The sequence below is a fragment of the Mesoplodon mirus genome (assembly GCF_964341445.2).
Source record: "Mesoplodon mirus genome assembly, chromosome: 2".
Classification (NCBI taxonomy): Eukaryota; Metazoa; Chordata; class Mammalia; order Artiodactyla; family Ziphiidae; genus Mesoplodon; species Mesoplodon mirus.
Window position 1 is genome coordinate 226,335,956 of NC_138977.1, and position 11,341 is coordinate 226,347,296.

At 51.4% G+C, this 11,341-nt stretch overlaps 1 protein-coding gene across 2 annotated transcripts in view; it reads left to right on the forward strand.

The window, feature by feature from the left end:
- Positions 1–10,283, forward strand: part of DOCK1 (dedicator of cytokinesis 1) — a 540,262-nt gene extending 529,979 nt beyond the window's left edge. Inside the window, exons 50-52 of one of the 2 annotated variants that reach the window (XM_082637778.1) lie at positions 1,748–1,901; positions 5,059–5,210; positions 9,119–10,283. In XM_082637778.1, coding sequence (XP_082493904.1) covers positions 1,748–1,901; positions 5,059–5,210; positions 9,119–9,214 — 402 coding nt within the window. In that variant the 3' untranslated portion in view covers positions 9,215–10,283. The remainder of the gene's footprint in view (positions 1–1,747; positions 1,902–5,058; positions 5,211–9,118) is intronic. The other variant, XM_082637779.1, reaches the window with a different exon arrangement.
- Positions 10,284–11,341: the final 1,058 nt, after the last annotated feature.

Below are 11,341 nucleotides of genomic sequence, written 5' to 3' on the forward strand. Positions count from 1 at the left end.
GGCAGGGTTACCGAGTGGGGGCAGTAGCCCCGTTCCCTGGGGCGGCGCTGGGCTCGCCCTGCTCTATGCGTCCACCTGGCCTCCTCATGCTTCTGCAGAGGTTTTCTCTGTTCCCTCCACGGGGCTGGATTCAGCTTCCTGCCTGAATTTGCATCATCAACAATTTCATGACCTCTAGCTGAGCCTCTCAGGGTCTGCCTGGGGCAGGAGGGGGCACCCTCCACGTGCAGTTTGCATCTCACCAGTAAACCGTCCTCTGCTCCCCGAATTGTCAGAATGTGCGCTTATGGGATGGGGTGGGAAGGATGGGAGGGGCACCCACGCAATCCCTGAATCCCCGTCTCCAGTCCCCATACACACGCAGCCCAGGAGAAGCCCGAGCTCAGCCGGCTGTCCCAGACCTCCCGCAGCAGCTGAGCTGCAGGGAACTCATCGGTTTCTGCAGATGAGGGATGACACCTGGTCTCCGGTATCTCCTTCGTTGGCATAGAATAGTTCTAGAGGTCGGCCTGTTGGCCAGTGTCCCCTCAGTCCCCCGTTTACCAAAGGGCTTAAGCCTTCCTCGCCTCCTTCCAGCCTCAGTGGCCTCCAGGGAGGCCCTGCCTTTGCAGACCACTTAGAGGCATATGCTGCCGCCCACCGGCTCTGCAGCTGACCCTCACCAGCAGGCCCAGGAATCAAGCCCCCGGAACCAGGCCCAGAGCCCTGCCCTCCCGCCCTGCCCGTCCTGGAGCAGAAATCTTGATTCCTCCTTCTCAGCTGGGTTAATAACTTTCCTAATTACTCCTACCTCGGGAGTATTTTGAACCGCTTGTGTTCCCCCAGGCCTAATGATCTGAGACCAGGTTGTAAGAAATAGATAAATAAAACACCCCGATGTTATAGATGCAGGAAGAGGCTTAGGTGTGAAAAGTCAAGTGCATCCGAAAGTCAGAGATGGGGAGGAAAAATGCAATGAAAAGTGGAAAGAATTCCTACTCGGTAATAGCGTAGCATGAGAGAAGAAACAGGAGATGAATAAAGGAAATCCTTCGGCAAGTTTCTAGATTTTCACGTACCTGCCAAGAAAGACCAAGAAATTAGGCGCCTGAGGCATTCTGGTCACTGAGCAGGTCGTTGAGTCCACTCGTGACCCTTTGGAGCTTTCCTTGTGTGCTCTCACCCCCACTGAATGGCCCACATTACATTTATGTCCAGGAAACATGTGATGTGACATCAACCCCAGAGTGGGTAAGGAGATTATTGTGAAGCCTGTATCAGTTTGCCAGGGCTGCCATAACAAAGTACCACAGGCTGGGCAGCTGAAATGACAGAGATTGATTGTCTCACGGTCTGGAGGCTGGACGTCCAAGATCAAGGTGTCAGCCGGGCTGGTTCCCTCTGAGGCTGTGAGGGGCATCTGTTCCTGGCCTCTTCCCCAGCGTCTGGCGGTCGACCAGCAGTCTTTGGCCTCACTTGGCTTGTACAAGCATCACCCTGCTCTCTGCCTTCATTTTCACATGGCGCTGTCCCTGCGTGCATGCGTCAGGGTCCAAATTTCCCCCTTTTATAAGAACACCAGTCATATTGGATCAGGAGCCACTGTAACGACCTCATCTTAACTTGACCGTCTGCAGAGACCCTCTTTCCAGATAAGGTCATATTCGCAGGTACTGAGGGATTAGGACTTCAACGTAGGGAATTTTGCAGTGACACAGCTCAGCCCATGACAGATCCTAACTACGGTCTTTCCGTCCCTCTGATGTAGATAAGTCCCCTGCGGCCCCAGAGACCGAAGAGCCAGGTGATCAACGTCATGGGCAGTGAAAGGCGCTTCTCGGTGTCACCGTCCTCACCGTCCTCCCAGCACACGCCTCCTCCGGTCACACCGAGGGCCAAGCTCAGCTTCAGCCTGCAGTCCGGTAAGTGGGACACTGTCCACATTTGAACTCCTGACGTTCCTCTGTGACCTCCCCCTTGATCAAAGTCTCTGAAGTTAGACCCACCCTCTCCGTCCAGCAGATGGTGAGAGTTTTGACAAGCACCTGACTTCCTGGGAATGTCCCCTGGGACTAAAGCAAATCAGGCCAAAGCCCAGTCCTGGGCTCCTGTGCTCCCTGGGAGGAAAGCATGGGGCCCGTTCAGATCTCCAGACCTCCTGAGTACTGGGGGTAACTCGAGAAGCATGTGGAATGTCCTCCATTTCGTGTCACCAGATAATGCAGCCCATGGGGGTGGCGTGGGGGGCTGTGAGCCTTTTTGTGTCCAGGAGGAATGGGAAGGAAGGAAGCCCTGCCAGGCTGTGCTGAGGGGCTATGGGTAGAACCTACTTTCCAGTTTTGCCCGATTTCTAGGGCCGCTCGATATATCACCACAGACTTGTGGCCTAAAACATCAGAAAGTTACTCCCTCACAGCCTAGAGGCCAGAAGTCTGAAATCGAGGTATCAACAGCCTTGCTACCGTGTAGAGTCTCAGAGGGAGAATCTGCCCGTGCGTCTTCCAGCTTCTGGTGGATTCCAGCAGTGCTTGGCCTTCCTTGGCTTGTCAACGCATCACTCCCACCCACCCCCCTCTCTTCCCAGGCCTGGTTCTCCGTGTTTCTGGGCTCTGTCCTCTTACAGGAGACTGGAGACTGGGTTCAGGGCCCATCGTAAATCCAGGCCGATCTCCTCTCGAGATCCTTAACTAATACATCTGTACAGACACCATTTCCAAAGAAGGTCATGTTCTGAGGTTCTGGGTGGGTGTGAATTGTGGACAGATGCTATGGAATCCACTGCAAGTGGTACCCGGCTTTCCACCACTGAAGTCGGGCCGGCCAGAGAGGCGACATGCTGGCAGGAAGAAAGTGGCAGGGAGTGGGGACAGTAGCAGGACGAGGGCGGCCGGAAAAAGAGGATGGGGAGGGCTTCCCTGGTGGTCCAGTGGTTAAGACCTCACCTTCCGGTTCAGGGGGCTGTGGGTTCGATCCCTGGTCGGGGAGCTAAGATCCCACATGCCTCGTGACCAAAACACATTTTAAAAAGAAGCAATATTGAAACAAATTCAATAAAGACTTTAAAAATGGTCCACATCAAAAAAATCTTTAAAAAAATAAAAAGAAGGAGGGGGGACAGGGAGCACCAGCCTGAGGAGTGGCTTGTGCAGGGCAGCAAACAGCTGTCCTCAACATCTGGTTTCTTCTCGCTGAAAGGGGAGCGGCAGAGTCTGGAGATGGTCCATCTGGTCAGGAGTCAGGACTGCCACAGTCATGAGCCTGAAAGAGCCATGAGCTTCTGGGCTCTGGAAGGTAGATGGTCTCCTGGTGTGTCCTAGTTTCACATCCTTGCACTATAACCAGTGATCTTCTTCAAAAATATTTTAATTTTTTTTATAAATAGCTAAAACAGGCACCATGGCAGCTGCCGTGGAGAACACTTTAGTGGTTCCTTGAAATTAAACATAGAATCACCATAACCCCCAGCAAGCCCACTCCTAGACATTTACCTCAGAGAATTGGACACAAGGACTCAAGCAAATTCTTGCACGTGAATATTCATAGCTGCATCATTCACAACAGCCAACGGGTGGAAACAACCCAAGGGTCCATCAGTTGATGAATAGTTAAACTAAAATGTGCATCCAGAGAAACACCCATGCAATAGAATATGATTCAGCCATTACAAAAAAAAGTTCTGGTACATGCTACAACGTGGATGAACTGGAAAACACTAAGTGAAATAAGCCAGGACAAATATTATATGATTCCAGTTATATGAAATAGCTGAAATAATCGAATTCATGGAGACAGAAAGTCGATTCGAGGGTATCAGGGGTTGGGGGGAGAGCGGAGGGGGAATCATCACTTGCAGGGCAGAGCCTTTGTGTTTGGGGAGATACAATTGATAGTGGGGATGGTTGTGCAGCAGTGTGAAGGTGGTCGATGCCACTGATTTGTACACTTTAAAATGGTTAAAATGGTAAATTTTCAATAAATACCATAATAAAAACAACCAGCCAACCAGTCATGAGGGCAGTCATTCAATCAGAGACCACCTTCTTGCTCCTGGATTCAACTGCAAGACTTCCTTATAAACTGACACAACTCTTCCTAGGAGGCACTTTCCTAGTGAAGGGTTTTTCGTCAGATGCATCATCGGGGAAAACTTTAAAAGAGACCCAACAGCAAAAATGTCAGTTTTTCTCTCTCTAACATAAATGACAAACAAATTATTTCTAAGAGTCTCAACAAAGGCCGAGAAAGTATATTGCCTTAATGATCACTCCTCTGTCTGAAAACAGCTCCTTTTTGGTTTGCTGTAAAAATGGTACGTCCCCTTGGCTTATTACTTAAAGCACCAGCCGCAGCGGCTGCTACTGCTAATAACTGCGTTTCGTACAATTGGCTTTTCCTGGTGTGAGAGTTTTGAAAGGCAGGTGGCTGGTTGTGAGCTGTGTTATTAGACTTGGCTTCAGTGAAGCTCCCCGGCTCATAACTGCAGGACGCCTGGTGCAGCGTCCCGGCCGGGCTCTGAAAACTCCAGGCGTGGACAGTCCTTGTGACCCCAAGCTGTGTAGATGCCACCAAGGCAGAGGGGGCCTAGGAGGGATCAGAATGGTCCCAGGTTGGGAATTCCCTGGTGGTCCAGTGGTTGGGACTCTGTGCTTTCACTGCCGAGGGTCCGGGTTCGGTCCCTGATCGGGGAACTAGGCTCCCGCAGGCCTCAAGGCGCAGCATGCATATACATAAATAAATAGATAAATAGTAAGTACCTAAGTAAACAGTAAATAAAATAAATAAATAAGGGTCCCAGGTCGACATGGCTGTTTTTCCAGGGGTCGGATCTGTCCTTGAAGCTCCAGTTTTAGGCATCTCGTGATAGTTGGTATTCTCTTTCTAGAGCATGCCCCTCGGAGGCAATGCCACCCCTGGCCTCCTCTGCCCTCTCTGCTCTCTTCTGTGCCCTGTTGACAAGCATTTCTGGGAGGAGAAGGGGTTCCCGCTTCCCTGCCACTCCTGAGAGAGCACAGAGCCGCCGTGTGTGCGTCCACGCCTGCTGGGGACGTGCGTTTGACTCCGATCCACCCTGTTTCCCAGGTTTGGAGCTGAATGGCATGACTGGACTGGACGTGGCTGAGGTTCCGCCCCCTCTGCCTCTCAAAGGCACCAGTGCAGACTACGGGACCTTGACCGAGAACCTGGACCTGACAGGCTTGCCGAGCCCCCTGCCACCTCCTCCTCACCAGAGGGTAAGTCAGGACTCGGGGAGTGGGTTGCTCACATCCCTCTCTGCACCAGGTGCAGACCCCTCCTTCCTGGTGTTAGCGTGTTTACTCTGGGCCAGCGAGATGTGATTCCGAGCAGAGGTCACAGCGGTTGGGACGCCGGTGCGTGTGGTCTGTCGCTCTGTGTCCTCGCTGTAGGGACGCACTTTCCCACGGGGCCCTCAGGACAAGGCAAAGGGGGAAGAACTCCAGCCAGTGGATCGAAGGGCCACTCTCGTGACCCTGGAGGTCACTGCACTTCTTAGGAAAGTGTGGTGTTGAGAAGTAGCTTTTGTATGAAGAGGTTTGTCTGACTTTTTAAGAAGCTGGCCGATGCCACACGTGGTGGGGGGCCTGTGCTCCTGGACACCAGCCTTGCCCTTGAGAAGCCCTGGTCCCGGCAGTTCCTCCAGGCAGCCCGCCCTCGCACCGGCCACCCCTGGGTGGGGACAGGCACTTGCTGCACAGAGAATCTGCAAAGGAGAAGCAGGGTTGGGCAAACCCTGTTCCCCGAGGCCACCCATCCCTAGCCACACCTCTAGCCCTGAAACCTACCCCACCCCGTTTCGATTCGGGGTGCTGGCTGCCGCAAGCATGGTCAGCCAACTCGAGCCCTCGTCAACACTGGTGCCCAGGCTAGTCCCCTCTCGGAAACCGTCATTAATCGCGTCTGATGTGCTCACTGCTCCGGCCTCTGGGCCCGCCTACTTATGCAAACGTCAGCTAAAAGCCTGAAAAAAACACCTAAACCCCGTGCCTCTGTTACCGGCTCACGGCTCTAGAAACATTCTTTTGAGGCCCCACCCCCCCGCATTCTCTCCTGCTTCTTAAGGCCGCTGTCACACAGGCCCCTCCTTTGCTCCCTGGCCCGGCTGCGTGCAGAGGTCCGCGTGCCCACGTGAAATGACCCAGCAGCGCCGGGTGATCCGCATCCACGTTCATCCCTCCCCCAGCCACGCTGTTCACAGCCTAATGAAATTAAAGCCGTGCAGGCTGAGGAGTAGAATATCCCCGATCACACGTGCAGCTCGTCAGCCTCTATAACGTAATTATACGGCAACAGAACTCCTGTAGAACATCGAAGACATGAGGTAGTCATGTGGCCACGATTCTTTTCATAACAGCAAGGTGTGTTTTTTCCCCTTGTGAAACAATATAAATCCTACATTCTTTTTTCTTTCTTTCTTTTTTTAATGGAGACTTTTTCACTGAGCTTTCTGCAAGTTTATTATCTTCTTGTGAGAGGAGCGGAAGAAAGAGGGGATTTATTGAGAGTATATTTATTCGATTATTCCTTTTGCGTAAGAAAACCAGACAAGCAGTGGGGCTTCCTCTTTGGTGCTGAAGGGATGGTTCGTCCTTCCGAGGCTGCAGTGCCTCTCGGATCAGCCCTCTGTCCTTCGAGATTCCACGATGGGGGACCGGCCGGAGAAGGGACCAGGTGCCCCACGATGGCTTTTTAGGAATCTGGAACAGTTTTGTAGCAACTAAGGAAATGTAAGTCTGACCCCTCCCGCAGATTTTCACGACAGGTTAGAATAAAAAGAGACGCAGGGAGTTGAGAGAGATCGTTGATTGGTTGGGGTGTTGTTCTCCTAACAGCGTAGTTAACCGATTCCATCTTGATTTTCATATCTTTATTTTATGAGAAAAGCAAGAGTGTCCCCCCACGTCTCCTTACACTGAAAATTCTGAACTTGGAAGTGTGAGCAAGTCCATTTTTTTTTTTTTTTTTTTTTTTTTTGCGGTACGCGGGCCTCTCACTGTTGTGGCCTCTCCCGTTGCGGAGCACAGGCTCCAGACGCGCAGGCTCAGCGGCCATGGCTCACAGGCCCAGCCGCTCCGCGGCATGTGGGATCTTCCCGGACCGGGGCACGAACCCGTGTCCCCTGCATCGACAGGCGGACTCTCAACCACTGCGCCACCAGGGAAGCCCAGCAAGTCCATTTTTGTTACAAATCAATTCAGGGGCAACATTTGATGGTCTCGGTTTCCGGGACACATCATCTGAGATCCTGCTGCCACTGCTGTTGGGGGAAGGACAAACGTGCACAAGCTCCGGCTCCATATATAAAGGGGTGTGAGTTCCATGAGATTAATTACCCAAGTCGCCTTGCTGTCGGTGTCTTGTTTGACGTACGTGCAGTGTGAGTACCCCTTCAGGAGGCGTGCCTGTGGGTTAGGGTGTCATCTCTGGAAGCAGCTGGGTTTCCAGGGGTGCCTCCCTTTCAGGCCCCGAGAGCTGTTGTGGGATAATGATCGGTTCGCCCTCCATGGGGGCTGATCCACGTCCTCCTGTCACTCTCACTGATGAGCCTCGGGCTTGTAGTCAACTCTCTCTCTAGTTGTTGCCACTTTAAGCTGTCATTTCTTTCAAAACGCCTGTTACAACCGTTAGTCCGAGCTCTCGAGCCGCTCGGTGGTGACAAGCCCACCATGCACGGCTTTGGCACAGAGGGCAGTTCCAACTGTGGCCTGGCCCCGCGCCGCTCACACCGGCCCGCACTGTTTACTTCCATGTGTCAACAAGCAAACGCCTCATCAGAGCCGGAAATCGGTGTTTCCTTTGACCGTTCTTACCAGCTTAAAAAGATTGACAAGTCTGTTCTTTTACTTGCCTGGTTACAGTGTCTAAATATCATGACATCGGTTCTGTGTTTCCACATTGATTCTCATCTCTCTCTTAAGCCCTAGATCACTTTAGTATTTGTGTGTCTCAGAATCAGGAGGATATTTGGGCAGTGAGTTAAGACACAGCTTCATCACTGTTCTGTGATGAAACTTCTTTTCTCACGTTGAGCTACACGTGAACCTCCCCTGAGAGGCTGTGAACGATCCAGGCCGGTGCTTTGTGATCTCCTTCTGGTTGGTTCTCCCTGTGGCGTGTGCCCACTTATCCTGGTCTGTTTATATATTCCTCCACTCATTCATTCACTCATCCGTTCATTCGTTCACTCATTTCTTTATGCATGTGGTCAACACACGTTGACCTCTTGTGCGTGTCACGTGCCCACCAAGAGCAAGGCCACCAGCTGCCCTCCAGCATTCACACCCTGACAGGTGCATCCCGTTTCTCTTACCGCCGTTATGGTTGTAAGTCCATTCTTGAGAACCTAAGGCCAACTGTGGCCCATAAGCCACGTCCAGCCGGCCACCTGTCTTTGTAAATAAAGTTTTATTAGAACACCACTGCACCCATTTCTTGATAAACTGTGCTCCACTCATGAAGAATTTAAACATCCCCCTAACCTTGTTCATCCTCCTCTGTTTAGAGTTTGGGAAGCGACTGTGGATGAGAAACTACCTTGTCAGCGGGTCACCTGGATGGTGGCCGCCACCATGGCCCACTTGCTGACCCTCTCTCACGTGGCCTTTCCATTTCTGAGAGCAAAGCAGGCCTCTCACCCACCCACCCATGGAGAGCATCTCCAATGACTTGTTTGTCTCTGAACCATTTCGGGGCATCTTCAGGGGGCATGAGGAGGGACCTCTGGGTGGTCCTCACCCCGGGAGGCTCAGCTGTGACATGGCCAGGCTACCTGGCTGGCCCTGGGTCCTGCTTTGCCCACATTCACGTGTCCTTAACCATTTCAACTGCCCGCTTCTGAACCCGGTCCATTTCCAGGGGCCCTTAGGTCACCAGCACGTGGATTTAAAACCACCACCCAAAGAGCAGCGGTTACACGTCTCAGGGGCTGGTCAGACGTGTGACGTACTACGTGTGAAATAGTGGCCGGGGCCACAGCCACGCGGTCCTGAGTGTGGCCGACCTGCCGGCCCCGAGTCACGAGGAGAGGGCAGTTCCCGCTCAGGGCTGCAGGTCGACTTTCCCTCACCGTGACCCCCTGCTGGCTCAGACCCCCCTGGAGTGTCCCCCGTTTTCTGTCTTCCAGCATCTCCCCCCTCCGCTGCCCAGCAAGACCCCGCCGCCGCCGCCCCCCAAGACGACGCGCAAGCAGACCTCGGTGGACTCCGGGATCGTGCAGTGAATGCGCGGCGCCCGCCGGAGAGCCAGCTGGCATCCCTCCTCTCCCTGCACATCTTCTCCCACGTCTGGCGTTTACCTCATTGGGCCTGTGATGTCTGATGTTTAGTGCAATTGCTTTTCCTTAACAGGAGTTCGTCTCCAGCCATGGAGTGAGAGGGCTTTAGCACTGGGGAGGGAGGTGGATACGGACCCAGGACGTGCTTTTATGTTTATCAAAGTCGGAGGCTTCTGAGTGTGTCCATCTTGAGAGAGCCGAAGTCTTGCCCAAAAGTCCTTTCTTTTTGTGCCAAATGACACATTAGCCAAGAGGCCGATTGACCTGAGTGGAGCGCAGTAAGAGAGCTTAGGCCTTCACTGCAGAACTGTGTAGTAACAGCTTACGAACCCTCATCTCTTGAGGCCAAACCCCGGCTGACTTGCAGGATGTTTTATCAGACCTTCCTGGCTGCACCTGGTGGTGTGACTTTTTGTTGGTTGAGTCTCCCTTCAACTTATATCAGGCAACTAAGGTCAGCCCTTTCAGGGAAGTTCCTGCTTTCCTTTGGTATAATTTAAAATAGGCTATTTCTCCGCTACTGAACAGTTACTAATTTATGGAGTGGAGACACCATTAAAAATACTGGGATCAAGTGGAAAAATAAATGAGTATAGGCAGATCAATTTTCTCTCTTTTTCGAAAAACAATATGTAGACCACAGGAGATGGTTTTAATTGGGTGAATTCTTCTTGTGCTCATTCTGTACAGAAGTTTGTATATATGAGGGTCTTTAGAACTTGTTTTAATTTTTGTGGTCCTTCTGTTTATTGTAATACGTGTCCGCAAATGGTTCCCAATATGTGTTCTTAACGTTTAACTGAGGGAAGTGTAAAAAAAAACCAAATTAAGTTTTCTTGGTTTTTTTTCCGGAAGCTCAAGTCCTAAAAATCATTGTGGACAATGATTTAAAAAAAAAAACAAAAAAAACTAACTTAGTATAACCTAATATTTTTATTCTATCATCTATATTTTTTTATTCACTATAATCATGATATTCTTCTAGTAGGCTCGAAAATTAATCCATGACAATGAAAAATAAAATGTCATTTAAAAAGACTCGCAGTGTCTGACATACTATGTTGTTATCCCTTGATGTAAAATGTAAAAGCCGCTCTTTTCTATTTTGCTTTCTTAAAGAGCTTTGTGATGCATGTTTATCTGCATGTACATCCTTCTCAAACACCGGTCTTAATCATCTGTGTTTAATTGTCTCTGACTTGGAGGCCAGATAGACAGCACCCACATGCCTCTGCATGCGTCTTTGCATGTCCTTACAGACAGCAGACCTGAGCCTAGCGAAGGCTGGAGCTTTCTCCCCTCCACCCAACCCCGGGGCCCTCTGGCTGCACATTATTTACATCTCCTTTTAGCCTTTTCAGCTGCTAATTTGAGAGAGGGCTTTGTTTACTGGGGTGTGTCATTGCACTTGAGAGGCATCAGACTTCCCAGCTTTCTCTGAATCTTAGGTGGCAAGAAAAAAGAAGGCGCTGAGGTCCTGCTTTCCATCCAAATGTGTCCCTGGTTAAACACAAGGGTGTGACCCTGCCCCTTCTAACCAGGCCTCGAAGGAGGCTGCTGCGGAACCCCCAGGAGGCTTGGAGGATCCTTCTCTGGCTCAATGGCTGGTCCCCAGTTTATTCGAACTTGTAAATATCCAGTCCCCCCACCCAGGGAATTTTAGACACACGTGAATATGGAATTTTTTCTTCTTGAAGTTTTACTCTTTGACCAACATGAATATTCATGCTCCACTGAGTATGTTAGAAACCAGGTATTATCCACCATCCTAAAATAATTGCAGGGGCACCACCTGGGAGGGGCCAGCCTCTGGCCGCGGGTGATATTTGGATAGTCAGTATTTCACTTCGCGCGGAAGCTCTAGCCGAAAGTTATAAAAATAGTTCCTGGCCCTATGGCAATGGTTGTTTTTATTCTAGAACAGCAACTGGGTTCTAGTTCTTGCCCTGCACCACTGCATCCCCCAGGAAGTCTCCCTGGATGATCCCCGGACTGCACACTCCGTCTGGGTCCCCCCCGCCCCCTGCCCCGCCCCCGCCACCATGTCCCCATCCCCCCAGCCGCCGGAAATTC